General features: G+C 38.6%; 1 protein-coding gene across 1 annotated transcript in view; it reads right to left on the bottom strand.

The window, feature by feature from the left end:
* LOC139963658 (influenza virus NS1A-binding protein-like) overlaps positions 1–15,144 on the bottom strand; it is a 45,280-nt gene that overhangs the window by 2,281 nt on the left and 27,855 nt on the right. The window contains exons 5-11 of the mRNA XM_071964664.1: positions 12,197–12,321; positions 11,573–11,698; positions 8,222–8,495; positions 5,158–5,364; positions 1,645–1,887; positions 1,050–1,175; positions 556–729 (exon numbers count right to left, since the gene is read on the bottom strand). Coding sequence (XP_071820765.1) covers positions 556–729; positions 1,050–1,175; positions 1,645–1,887; positions 5,158–5,364; positions 8,222–8,495; positions 11,573–11,698; positions 12,197–12,321 — 1,275 coding nt within the window. The remainder of the gene's footprint in view (positions 1–555; positions 730–1,049; positions 1,176–1,644; positions 1,888–5,157; positions 5,365–8,221; positions 8,496–11,572; positions 11,699–12,196; positions 12,322–15,144) is intronic.

Here is a 15,144-nt window from a genome sequence, read left to right on the forward strand (position 1 = left end):
TATTTACCGGCGATAACAACAGTTTGTTTGTGATTTGTGACAAGGACAGTGAGCTCCATTTCAGAGTTGGGGAAATACTCCAGTTAATGATATTTACTACGCTGGGTCCTGTAACACTTCCAGGACGTACTTTTTTAAGGGTTAGTTTGACAACTCAATATCCAATTTCGGAGGACCAACGTTCTAGTGCAGGTACATTTGATATAGGAGTGGTTTCAGAAGAGAAAACACTTGGCAAACTTGTTTTTGTATTGTTTTTCTATGCTTAACATCACTAGGAAGTTTTCAACAATAATCTGAACACCTGCAAATATCAATGTTTTGTTGTTCTGAAATAGTGAAAATTCTTCTTAGATGTGATTGATACTGACATGGCATATAAAAAATCTTATACCATTTATTTGTTTCCATAGTAACCTGCAAGTATAGAGGGAATCTTACTTGAACTAATTTGTAATATTGATTTGAGCAACACTTTGTAAGTCGGCTACAAACTGTGGACAAATCGCGAGCCGCCGTTTTCAACTAGCCGACCCTTGTGGTTAGGTATCTTACCATTGTGGACACAGACTCCAGCGGCTCTTCTGTTGGTTTTCATAGAAGGTGCTGCTGTCCATTCATTGAGGTCAGGATCGTAGACCTCTACGCTGTTGACGCAACTCCATGTGGATGTGCCGCCCACGGCGTATATCTTGCCACCGAGGGTGCACACTCCCAGCTGAGATCTCACTAAAAAGAGAGGAGGGCAAAGAGAAAGTGAGGTTAAACCTCAATGATCTTCGTCTAACATGGATGAAAAGATACAACTTAGGTAATAGTGACTTTTAAAGCAGTTTTAGCAGTGTTCATGTAGGAAAGACTAGCCATAAGATTAAGTCTTACCTCAGAAGGGCAAGGAAGGAACCATCAAAAAGAAAACAAACAACTTAGAACCATTTGCAGCTGTGCATCTATAATTCATTCCAGATATTTACGCTATATCAAATTGTTAAATTTAAGGTTCCCACGAAAGTCGACGACCACCAGAATATCAAGAATCGTCTAATTACCTTTTTGCAGGGGAGCGATCTCAGTCCACTGATCCAACTTTGGATCGTAGACTTCGCAGCTCTTTATGCAGATTCCGTCTCTGTGTCCTCCAATCACGTAGAGCTTCCCATCGAGGACGGTAGCACCTGGGAACAGAGTGAACAAAGACGATTAACAAAACAAACAAAACACAACAAAATATGAAGACAAGTCACACCACACTTAATGACATGAATTTTTCCTTTTACTGTTAACATAACACTTAAATTAATTGTGGGGTGAGCGGATGAAGAATGTATTCTTGTATGGGTCTTCCTTCACATGACTGGTAAAGGGATTTACAAAACTGTGACAAACTAGTTTGAAACATGCCAAAAACCAGGAAATTTCTGTTCTGTTTTCACCGATTATACTCGTAGGCAGATGAATGAAGTATTTGCTGTGCTGTCAGCATGTTGAAGTAATTCGTACCTATAAAACAATCCAGGTAAGGTGTACACATAAGCAAGTACTGTAGTTCCACACATATGTACATGATGAAGGGAGGGGGGGAAGTGGGCAAAAGGCTAAGTATTATGGGTAAAACTATTAATAACCACAAACATCTGAGCTCACCAAAATTTGACCTTTCTCTGTGCATGCTTGCCATTGGTTGCCAGCCTGTCTTCATGTCAAATACCTCACATGATTTGAGCTCGTTCATACCATCACTTCCTCCAATCGCGTACGTGCGGTCATCGATCACGGATATTTCAAAGCGTATCCTCGGATTTGTCATGCTCTTCAGGGAAGCCCAGGTATTCGTCTCAGGGTCGTACAGCTGCACTTTCTTGTAAGCTCTCGTCTTATCGTAGCCTCCTGCAATGCAATGAAAGCGTTCTCATGAATTTCAAAATTCTCCACCATAGGAATCATTCCTGGAAATTCAACCGTATTCAGTGAAGGCCTCAGTGGATTGTAACAGCCATGTTTGAAGAAGTTTTCCTATATTTCATACTCAATTTAGTTGGTGAGCAAACACATATCAGGGAAACTTTTCGTTGAGAAAACCACAGCAGTGTGCAAGGAATAATTTCGTCCCGAACTACATCACAAACAGTTTTTTGGGTTCTTCTAAGTTCTTTGGGTATTACAGTTAGTAACAATTCTCTAGTGTGCTGGGGAAGGATGCTCCCTAGCTCCTCATCCAGGGTTGGCATTTTCTCGGGAAAAACCTGTTTTTCCCACTAAGCGGTAAAAACCAGGTAAAAACCGGGAAAAACTGGTAAATACCGGTAAAAACCGCCTCCGTCTCGAAAACTAGTATTAATTGTCCGTAATATGCAGGGTCATCAGTAGGCACGATATTGTTTCATGACAGGCATATTTTATTGAATATGGGAGTTTCTTAGCTTCATTTTGAGCTATTTTATCACATTCTTATTCTACTTTTTGTGGAAAAAAGAGTATTTTTCGTATTGCACATGTATAGTTATTCTGTCACGATCTCTTTAACAGTATGCATTGCCTATTGCCCAAACCATTATAGGTCTACACTGGGACATTCACCCCTCCTAAATTCTTCAGGCCTATTATGTGGCATGAACAGCGGAGGATAGAACGAAGTGGCGAACCATGGCATCCAAAGCCTCTAAGGGACAAGGAACCATATAATAATATAATATTATGTGCTCAGACAGTTCATTCCATTCCATTAATACAGTAGGCAACAGTCTATTGAGGTGAACTTCAATCCAGGGGGCTCAATAGAAACTGCTTTGAAACTTTGTAAGGCACATGGGCCCAATTAATGTATTAAACGCACAATGGCCCTATGGAGCCATTCACACAACCAAACTGTTTACCTTGATGCAAACATGGTCCAATTATTATACAACTTCATGCATGAGTGATTAAACACTTTGAGGTGGACAGGTGAGGTGATACTGGGCACTTCCTGTGTATAGGCTAACTGAAGAGGTAGGAGTATCAACAACACAAGTAACTGTTCCAATTGTTACTTATTCTCAAATTAGTTGATGTCACAACAGTCACTTAGTACAGTGCCTATAAGCAATATAAGCATAGTACAGTGCCTAGTGCGAAGTGTGAACAGAGTACAATTTATCGCAGACATGAAGTGATCGTTCTTGGATGTGAATCATCATTTGGATCTGAGCGGACTAATGTGGCATGTATAATATGACGAACCATAGCCCTAGGAGGCACCAACAGTTTGATACGAGTCCATTCTCTAGATAATGGAATTATGCATCTCGATAGGAAAATAAAGTTGGTTGATTTGAGCATCCAATATATTATTTATTTGAATTATTTATAATAGTCTAATCGGTAAACTCACAAGTTATAGATCATAGCTGTTCTTTGGATGTAACCCAACCCCCTACCATAAGATGCCATTTTCTTGTAGATTTTATGCTCCTCCACAAGTTCCACATGAGTTTTTAGGAATTCTATATAATTTGAGGTTTTTCCCGGTTTTTCCCAGTTTTTCCCACTTATAGGTGGGAAAAACCTCCCGGTAAAAACCGGTAAAAAACTTGTTTTTCCCGGGGCGGTAAAAACCGGCCAACCCTGTCCTCATCCTAAACCCCCCCCCCCGTTCAATATCATCAATTTGCAACAAACACAAAATATGGGTGTGTAGGAGAAGCTACGTACTTTTCGCTATGTATGAATGTACGAACAACCAAGATTCACAAAACTTTGATAAATTCACACGCTCAATTCACTCCCTTGTGTGTAGGTAAAAAATAACATTTCCTTCCTTTTTCTTCTGATTAATCTAACTCACAACCTCAATTTGCTATCAAATGACAATTTTTAGTTTGCTTTTATGCAGCCGTACGTCAGACGTTTTGGAAGAATGGGATTAAAATGCATTTTGTCATGACAAACGCTATTACAAATCCACCCACCCAACAAATCAGTCTACTCGTTTTTTTGCCAACATTTTCCTTTCGGGTTTTACATCTATACTTGATTGCTGAATCTTGTCTATAAATCCAGATGACAAATTGCCTATTTCCATCTGTGGCAACACTAAAAGACTGCCTCAAGTCCCTATGACTTATAAGGATGGTTCCTTCATTCAAGATTGTAACATATTCAAGAACCTCATAACGCTCAGCGAGAGATTCACAAGCAACGAAAGCGACCGACCGGACTAATTTTCTTTTCTCTTCGGTGGCATAGTTTGTTCTTCTAGTCCCCCCCCCCCTCCCAATAAACATTCATAACAATTACCATCTCGACATGTCGGAGATGAGCTCGGTTATCTATCTTTGCATTTCCATCTCTGATAAAACAGCATGGGGGAAGACTGAGTTGTTTCATATTTTGTTTAACAGTTCATGTCACCACATGAGGAACAAGAGGGGGAGAATATTCTGAGCCGACTGCCATTAAAAGATGAAATCTACTCAAGATGTCACCAGGAGTTCAAACACTGCCCTAACTATGACTTAACCTGATCTTACCTGACAGGCCTGTCAAACAAACACGGTCAAAGAGGAACAAATTATAAATGAGAAAAGCCGGGTGTTCACAAGAAAGAAAAAAAAGCAAGGCAAACAGGAACTAGTTTGGTTCATTTCTCATCTAATAGTTCTTCTGCTACCGATTGCTGTGAAATACTTCTTATAATTCCACAGTTTTCTCATTGTAGCAGTCGGGATTAGTGCTGATTGTCGACTCCTACATTTGTATTCGATATAATCGCGTATCTCTTCTCGCTATTAATCCGTTACATTTATGACCTCATCACTGTCATCATTTTTGTGATGTGTGAACAAGCTTTTTGTAACAAACATACAATGACTGGTAGAGAATGATTCCTACCTCCTCCCTCCTATCACCCCCCCCCTTCCCCACATCCCTGGCCCACCACTATGTCCTAACCTGTTAAGTTCTTTGAGTATTTTATTTAATTACTATCCTCTAGTGTGCTGGTGAAGGCTGCTCCCTAAATCCTCACCCTAACTCCTCCCCCCCCCACCACCCTTCATCAACCAAACCTCTATAAACATGACCCACATAGTTGGTCCCCTCTGCCATGGACTCCCACGTGTACAAAAATAGAGAACAGAAAAAATAAATATATATATGAGTAATAAGCAAGCAACTCACCGCTGATAACAATCTTGCCATTAATGACGGCACAGCCAAACGCGCAGAGAGAACGGCCCATCTGGGCCAAGGGCGGATGATGGTTACAAGTTTCTATAGATAAATTTCTTTTGGTTTTCCTCTTAATCTTTGGACTTTGCTGCTTCTCGTAAAGAACAATGCATACTAACTCTCCGTCAACTTCAGCCAGAGCCACATATCTGAAATCTAGAAAATAAAGCAAAAATAATATAAAATTACTAAAAACAAACAGGAAGTTATACATTTGGTGGCCAGCAAACTTTAAATTCAAAGCATATAAAATCGATTCAATCAACATCAATTACAGAAAACAAAAAAAATGAACAGATCTGCAAATAATATAATATCTTCAAGAATATGTACTGTTTTACCAGGAAAATGTCATGTAATGTACTGGTGTAATGGTTTACTAATTCGCCTCTCCCCCACCCCCCCACTTTTCCTATACAATTTAGGAACCCAGAGACCTCAAGCGTACTCAAAATATTCAGATGATGTTCATTACATCTATTTTCCTTGGGTCTGTCATTGTCATTTCCTCATTAAAGGAATATAATCTGCCCATAGAATGACTGATGCTTCCCATTCAGACCCAATTGATATTGTACCAAATGAACAAGTTATTTGTTTATTATTTATATGTACCTTAAACTTGAACTGTGAAGCTTCATGGAAAAAAACATAAGGAAATCCATTCACCTCGATTGAACAAAATACCCTCGGGGAACAATATGTGTGAGACTTTGGCATCGTAGATCCCCGGGAAAGATGTGGTAAAGGGGAATGAACTGAAAGTAGTGTCAAAGGGGAGGGGTGGGGGCATGGGGGTGGCAGGGCTCAAAGTTACAAATTCAGGAAAGATCAGCCTGACAGGAGGGAGTGCACTAGAATATGACATCGGGACCAGTCCAACGCTGCCAATATATAAATGTCGTTTGAAGACATATTTTTTTTAAAGTTATTCTACGTTATATTACCTTATCATAATATCTTGTTTGTTATAACCTCTTATTGTACTTTTGTAACCTATTGTTTTTTTTATATAACCTACTATTGTATTTTAGTAAGTTCCTCTTATTGTTTTTTAGTTTTTTTGCGTTGGTATTTTAGAATTATTTTTATTAGGTTATGAATTGTTTTCACTGTAATTATTTCCTTTTCATCATTTTTTAGTTTTTTGTGAAGCGCTTTAATACTTTTTGTGTTTTAGTGCTATATAAATCGGACATATTTATTTATTATAATATGGCAGATAACATGCACTCATATTGGAGGAAGGGAATGTTGAATGATAGCAACAAGAGCCAATCTGAAGATGGTTAATTCTTTCAAGGTTTTTGTCTACTAGTCTTTTGTCTATTAATGAAACCAAAGAGAGCATGAATAGACACGACCTCTCTCCAGTGTGTGAAGTGGACGGCACCAGGTACCTGGATAATGTATCCTTACTGGACCTTTCAGGCTCAGCTGTACTAGCTACTGTTAGATTAAAGAATAGGCTTAGATGATTGTATAGGAAATCAATGTACTTCTTTTTCAAATCAATTATTTTAGTTTGAATGGGGGATCTCTACAGGCTTACAGTGTCTACTTTCTCCCAGTTGAACATCAATGCACATTGAATCTGAATGGGTTAAGTCGGCAAAAATCCTACTAGAGGACATAAACGCCAACGGAGCTCTACAGTACAAAGAATGAGTATAACTTATTAGTTAAAACATGAGTTAGTATAAAGCTTGTCTTTGAAACAGTCACATTGATAACAGAATCAACTGTCAAGGTTTGCTCAACCTTCACCAGTTTTAGTTTCAGCAGTTATAATCTGAATACAAGATCCTAAGATTAGAACTAAAGATTTGTAGCTAAGAATTCAGAGTCTTCATAATCCTTTATTCCCCACATCAATAACTTGTTCAAAGACCCCCGTATATCAACAAAGACATATCATATACATGGCTTATTATACTCTTTTGATAGAGCTCCTGTATCCATTTGCTAAGAAAGGATCAATGCTTCAAAATATATCAGTAAACACCTTTGCAGATTAATGTCATGCAAGGCTCTTTCACTGCATCCATTGTCAATGCCTACCCAACCTTTTATTAACAACAAATCACAAGTGTTAAATTTAGCCCATCTTCAGTGGCAAATAAGTAGCCATCTTGGTTACTAGGGAGCTACTGTAGTCTGGAATATTCACATCCACTCAGCAGATATTGAGCAGTCAAGCACGCAGCAGATGATGTAGACAAAAACACCAACATTAGGCTAGCGCAAAACTTCAAATTATCTTCAGAATTGGGCACTGTTCTATGAAGCTTATAGCTATATCTAAATAATTCATTCCATCTGAGAATGATCAGACATGCTCTACAAAATAACCGTTCTCTCATAACAAACACGTGTGTGTGTAAGCCATGCACGATCGTTGACGTAAAATTACATACAAGAGAAGTAAATAGTTGTGGTTCAATCAGATTTACAAGGTACCGATAGAGACTGTCAAGCAATATGATTTGATGACCGATGTGCTTGATCCTTCTTGATCCACCCCCCCACCCCCCCACCCCCACCATAGTATGTAATAGCCTTAAATCAACATTTACTATCTAATTAATCAGTTTACAACCTTTGTTGGTGGCGAAAATTTGTGACCATTCACTTTATAGATGATATCTTTAACTGATGCTGTCATAGGCGTCTTCCAAACCACAAAGAATTTTCATACTACGAGATCTGGCAGATGGGTTATATTGTGTATGTAGCTGTCTGTACAGCCGATGTGCACTGTCTGCCTCAAACCCACCGACCAGTTACACCATATTTAACCCTCTGCCCAGCTGGCAGCAGACTAACACTAGCTGTTACCAGGGATGAGCCTGGGATAAAAGAAAAATCACAGAACTTGTCCAAAATTGCGGTATAGGCTCCAGTTTGCATATGCTACTAGTGTGTTAGGATAATAGTTTTTGTCCCCGAGGTAGAAAAGAAATCAGGGATATTCCGCGAATTCGCGGATAAAGCTCATGCCTGTGTTACAGACCTGCCATGTCCGTAGCACCGATCACCTTCCAGGCAGAGTTCCTATATGAGGTTCCATCTTCCTCCGGCGCCATGATCAACTTCCTCGGGGTACTGCTGTTGTTGTTCTTATTTTTGGGACGTGCCTCTTGGCCGTTGCTCAGCTTTCTCTCGGGGGTGAGCGCACCGACTTTGGTGGGGTCGAGGTTGTAATCCTCGATCAAGGTAGCTTCCAGCTCTTCCACTTCTTCTAATCTCTTCAGGTCTTTATCAGCTGTCAATAGCAATGTCTGAGGCTACGAAGGAGAAAAAAAAACATTTTTAAAATCTTTTTCTTTCCCTTTTCGATTCATCTTTTAATAAGTGGCGTGTTTAGACCCAGCCAGTTCCATGTCTTCGATGTACACTTATACAATTAGCAAACCCAAACACCGTCGTTGGTCAATGCGAGAGTAATACCTTTGTTCAACAACCTTCCCCAATGGTTAAATTAAATCTTAAATTCCATTTTGGAAGAGAACACATGTTAATGTTCCGTGACACAGAGGACTGAGGACTTGAACCAGTAAAATCATTGAAATTCCTAAATGTGACTTCGTTTCTTGGCCGTTGGTTTCATTATCATCGCTTTTTATATTCCGCTTGAAAATATGAAACTGGGTGCAAGAGGAAGTGAAAGGTATCACCGCCTCATTGCACTATGACAAACTGACTATATGGCGGCACGGGACACGACCTTTGAACTATGATATCTCCAAAAGAGGGCAAGGTTTTCTTTGTAAATTTCTAGGGAAGTTGCTCAACGAAAAGCCTCTCTATATATGTACTGTAGATACACTAAAAATGATGGTTGGCTTGCTTCTCTTTAAGGTATGGTCCATTAACAGTGTATAAATTTAAGAAATTTGAAGTGGTTGTCCCCAGGACAACCAGCTCACCAATTTTTGGTTGTCCTGCTGAAATTTTGGTCGTCCTGTAAAGCTATAGTAATTTATCTTCAGAAAAAAAATACTTGTTTGGGGCTCCTAAGAAACCATGAATGTTGAGCGATTTCATGGATTCTAGATCAAAATCTGTGTTTCTTTCCGCGGCCTTGCTGGATTTTATTCTCTAATAATGCTGACTGTAGCAAAGATTGTGTACATTATTTAGGTACATGATATTTTGCTGCAGGGCGTAACGATACCACGTGGTAAGCTGTAGGTGCCTCATAGTACTGGTCTATTGTTTTAGTTTCAGTAATGTTACTAGCGAAAAAAAGTTTGCATCCCAGGGACGCAAGCCCCCGAAAAAGTTTGCGTCCTGTAAAAAAAAGCTTGCGTCCCGATCGAACACCAATTGCGTTTATTGTGTGACCTACTGTACTAATACTAGTGTAGTATCACTGCCTATACTTTGTGAATGTTATACACAATATTATAGGGCAGATGGCTCAGTGTCTTAGCTTCGGTGTTTGACAGGGGAGGCCCGGCCGACTCCTCCTTTCGCCCACCCTGCCGTTTAAAAAAACAGATACCCCCAGCCCCCTCCTTCATCCACCCTTGTACTTCCCTACTCGCCAACTCTGTAGTAGCTCCATGCTTTGTCCTTGCAGCGCTTCCAACAGCCAAACTGTTCAAAATCACTGTACCTACAGTGTGCATACCTCTCGCTAAATTCCACACAGTTCACTGTACTACTGCATTTACATAGGCCTGTTCGAACTTCATTTTCAACTACACTTGCCCAAATCTTTAAAATCTGATCCAACATTTATCCTGGGTTCTTTGCAAACAATCATCTGTGCGAAAATTACAGTAGGCCTATGTGAATAGATTTTTACGCAATGTCTATAAAAAATCAAACTTCAATGTTCTAAAATACAGAAGTAAGTTTACATGACACGAATGTTGCTCCAAAATAAACTTTTCCGAAGCACATGGTCAATTGAGCCGCGAAAAAGTTTGCAACAGAAACTACTGTGGTATGAATGCACATTTCACATTAGCAACTCTTATTGCAGAGAAAAGAAACATACTGTGAGATAAAATATCCGTTCCAGATCAGATATGTAAGCTTCCCACAAAACTCATAACATTTTCTGATCAAAACAATGATTAAAATATTAAGTGATAGTCTCAGAAACAATTCAAGTGCATCTTCGTACCAGCAGTGATTGTTGTCAAAATGTACCTTACAAATATGAGAGAAGGCCTAACGTTATGATATTTGAGTGCACACATATGATAGCCTTTACCACAAACTTTGTTATCTCTACACAAGGGAAAGTAAACATTGCAAGTAATTGTTGTTAAACATCTTACTTCTTGTTCATTGAGCACTGAAAATGCAAGAATATTGGCAAACAATCGGTAGGGACTATTAGCCAATCAATCACAGGAATCTTGGTAAAGCATCATTGTCTATTTTTAGCATGAAAATATCTGTAATGAAGTTTTGGTAACCCTGTACCTTGCAGTTGATTGTTATGATATATTTATTTTCAAACAAATTTAATGATCTGTAGTAGTAGGAGAACTTTTGGTTCTTGTCAGAAAAGTTGTGGTTTTTTTAAAAGAAATAATGAAAGATGTTCCTTCAAATATGTGTTTTGTTGTTTTCCGTTGACCTAGTTGTGAGTGTGTACTTGGTGTCTGTTTCTCAAAAAAAATGTTGTGGATGGGCGGGGTCTTTGCCTGTGGGGGTAAACCTGAACTCTGATTGGCCTTTGTTGACAAACGGACGGAACAGAAAATACCATGAAGCTTGGTTTGAGTCGTCCATGTCAATGTGAGGGCTTGGCCTTCCTACGAATATTATTTATTAGATGAAGGCGGAGTTTGGAATGAGTTTCTTCTTATTTGAAATGTCATTTTAAGTTTTTGGTTTCACGCTTGTTTCGTTGTCTTTTCCGTTTGTTTCACGGAACATTAACCAGCCTTTTTGAAAGTTTTTGGTTGTCCGCTGGGCAACCAGTACTTCACGATTTGACAACTTTTGGTTGTCCGGCAGGTAATTTGGTCGTCTCGGACGACCGCTAAATTTACACACTGATCAACATTTTAAATTTACAAGTCTCATAACAAGTCTCACAACTGCACATAGATTGCAAAATCCAGTTGTTCATGAAACTGAAACAAGAAACTTCTGCATAAATGCTACATTCAGTGACATGTCAAGGTTGACTAAATGCTCTTCTTATATTACAAGGGGGGGGAACCATAAAGAAAAATAAATACAATCACTTTGGATGGAATAGTATGGAAGTTCTAACTCGGGCGAACATTTCAAAACTAGGACAAACGCTGTCCAACTGCTGCATGATCTTACGAGCTGGGAGCAGCATGCTGATCAAGAACCCCATTCACTCTTTGTACACCCCTTTCATGCTCACCTCATCCAGTAATTTCTCGTAGCTCATTCCGCTTTTGATGGTCCTCCTGATCCAGTTGAGAGCAGTGTCGAACAGCGCCTTATCGCTGTGGATGGTTTCTTTGGTTTGGGTGGCAATTAATTCAATCTATTCGGGGAGAGGCAAAAATACGAAACCGCTCTCGATATGTGCATGAATTCATATGATACTGAATATTCTATGGTCAACTGGAATACCCCATCACTCAAACACTATAAAGACCACCTATCAATGCCCTACTAATTTATTCCACTCTCCACAAATTCCCCACTGAATTATCCCACCCATTCCCCATCAATTCCTAGTAACTGATCCCACCCCCCTCCCTACATGCCCTATTTTACCACACTCTCTAGACTACCTACCATTGCCTTACTAATTTACCCTCATCCTGTCCCATCAATGTCGTACTAATTTATCCCACTTCCTCCACAAAGTGCCCAATTAATATATCCCACCAATGCCCTACAGTAATTTACCACCACGACCTACCCATCAATGCCCTACTGAGTACTGTAACTTACCCCCACTCCCACCCCACTGTGTCCTAATTTAAACAGCACATCAATGTCAAATGCAGAATATGATCATGGTTCCATTATTTACCTTGATTCTTGGTAATTCTGTAAATTCATGGGTGGTAGCAACATGCTCCATATTATTTTTTATACACTCTTCAGCTGCAATACTCAATTCCATATCATTTTCTGCTTTGGCTAATTTGTAAATCTCTGGAAAGGAAGGAAAAACAAAAAGAAAGGGAAACATTAAAGCAATGAAAATTAAAATCTGAAAACTAAAGATGAAAAAGAGTGCTTGGTAATTTCATTTCTTAAAAAAGACCTGCACTGTAGCTAAACAATGAATGTTTCAATATTAATTAACCATTATACAACGTTACTTTACTATCTTCCTAAGTTTCCTTTTCACGCCTGTGTGCAAACATGCAGGAAGTTTCACAATAGACATGTTTCTACCCGCAAGTGCACACAACATGTAAACTCATTCAAAACAGGAAGCCAAACAAAATGGTTAGAGGAGAAAGGGTTGTCAATATGGATGGAGCAAACTTCAAACCATAAACACAATGCAGACCAATCCCCCGCTGCCCCACCCCACCCCTTCATGGTGATGTTTAAATTGCTGCCCCACCCCACCCCTTCATTTTGATGTTTGCTATGTGGCCTAGTGTGATTGCATCCATGCAGTACAGTAGCTAATGTATATGCATCCATGAAAAAAGAAAGGGCTTTTATGTAAGCATTTGTTCAGATATATTATTAATTCTGCTATTAATCGTGAGTGAAATATTCGGCCAATAAACAAACTGTATCTTTCTCCAATTTTCCTATTCATTCACTCTCGTGCATGCGATATGAACCTCCTTTTGCCACAAGACCAACGTGGCTGTCTTACTTAATATCAAAAGATTGCACTTGTATAAATGTTTTGATTTTATAACGCAAAGAACACGATTGGAACAATATACAAGAAGAAAACCACTCAGAAATCCCACACACTGGCATTTTAACAAAAGTAATGTGTCAAATGCACATCTGTTGTCATGGCAACACCTCAGATAACCTTAATTATGAACAGGATATGTACTATATATAGACAATTTTAGTCTCTTCATACAAAAGCTGAAAGAAGGAATCTTCAAAATGCTTGACAAGGCAAGTGAAGTACATTAGGGATCTTTATTTGCAATGTAAGTTCTAGAGAAGAAAAAAGTACACCCACTTTTAATAAATAACAATAATATACCGTGATGTAAACAAAGAGGCTTTGCCTTGCTCCAAGTCTGTCTAAGAAAAAAACCCAATTGTTTTTTCGACGTAAGAAAGAAGAGAATCGTTACAAGACAACCACTGTTTGCTTGCAACGACACAAAACGAAAATAACATCTACTTTTGGAAGAAAAGGGGCCTGGGTGAGAACAAAAGGATCTACTTTACTATGTACATGGGGAAAACAAGTCACCAGCAAAAAGAGTTGCAAAATTGTTGTTTTGCCAGGAAGAGACAAATAAAAAAAATTACAAAATAAATCTTCTTTATCCACAATTGATCTACTGTACGTATCTCAATCAGTCAAATAATTTTACAGTTCCGCTAAAAAAAAAAAAAAAAACCCGTATTAACTAAGCTTCATAGTATTGCTCGCTTTATTTTTACATTCAGAGGATACTTGGTGTGACAGAAGACATCTGAGGCATTGTCGCAATATTACCAACTTTGCCTTACATGTAAATTACCAGATTTTTCTCCGGATTTTTAAACAATTCATGCAAAAACCACTAGAGCTCAGTACGGTAGCAATATACCTTTCAATCATGGTTTCATGGATTGAATGTTCTTTGACTGTAAGAAACGGAGCAGGCAGATAACCAGTGCTGTTAGTATGAATTTTTGATTGCTGAAGGGTGTCTTAATTATGTACGTGTTTATGTCAGAATGAAGTAGACTTTACAGCCGAGCAGTGACGTGCGCAAAGCCTGCATTTGAGTTGGTGTCAACTACTGTACATACCTGTAGTGCCACTTACCCTCTTTAATAAAATCCTTGATTCGCATCTGGCCCTTACATGAAGGTTCATGCACCTGCCTTAATCTTTCGGTAAAATTTACAATTTTTCTCCTTCATCTCACCCCCCCCTTTCCCCACTCCCACGACCTTTGAAATCAGAACATACTGCACATACAGCAGACATTATGTGATCAAATACAGTCAGAATGCATAAATTTTTATGACACAAATTACATACATGTACAAGAACAGTTGAAGTCATTTTACGCATCTTATATTATACATGTTGTTTGCATCATTTGTTTTTATGATGCATTTGAATGATCAGACCAACTGGTGTCTTAAACATATCAGTGAACATTTGAATTCATAAGACAAATGACACAAAAGAAACGGAACTTTGGATGATTTGGTCCACGAAAAATTCATCAATTTGATCATCCATTGAATCCCATTAGACTGTCTAATATATAGCACTTAGTAACTTAGCAACACTAATATTAAAGTCTTTTAGCCCTTTCATGTTGTGTAAGTTCCATACACATGAAACTGATGTCACTCCAAAAGGTAGTATAGTATATATAATTTCAGACGTGTTTCATAATTACATGATTTTCGTCTCTCATTGCCAGTTTAAATGTTTGTTTTTGTACAATTTAAAAAATTCTTGCTTTGAAAAAGATATTCATATTTTGGCCATTTAATACAGAAACTTTGTATTATCTCCATTCATATGTATAACCTGAACATGTTTCAAATTTATGTGGTGGGAGAACCCACACAGAAATTGCATAAACGGTTAGAATACAGTTCTCTCATCCCCATCGAGACAATTGCGAAACCAAGCACAGTACCGCATATTTACAACAAAAGTCCCCTAGGTATAATGTCTAAATATAAAACCATGGCGCAGCGTCATTCAAACATCATGAATCTGAGCAAATGAAAGAATATTCACAGGTTCTGTACAGGCTAAATTTGTCTAGGACCTATCAGTGAGAGAGAGAGTATCATAAATATACTGCC

Source organism: Apostichopus japonicus, chromosome 22, assembly GCF_037975245.1.
Source record: "Apostichopus japonicus isolate 1M-3 chromosome 22, ASM3797524v1, whole genome shotgun sequence".
NCBI classification, from domain to species: domain Eukaryota; kingdom Metazoa; phylum Echinodermata; class Holothuroidea; order Aspidochirotida; family Stichopodidae; genus Apostichopus; species Apostichopus japonicus.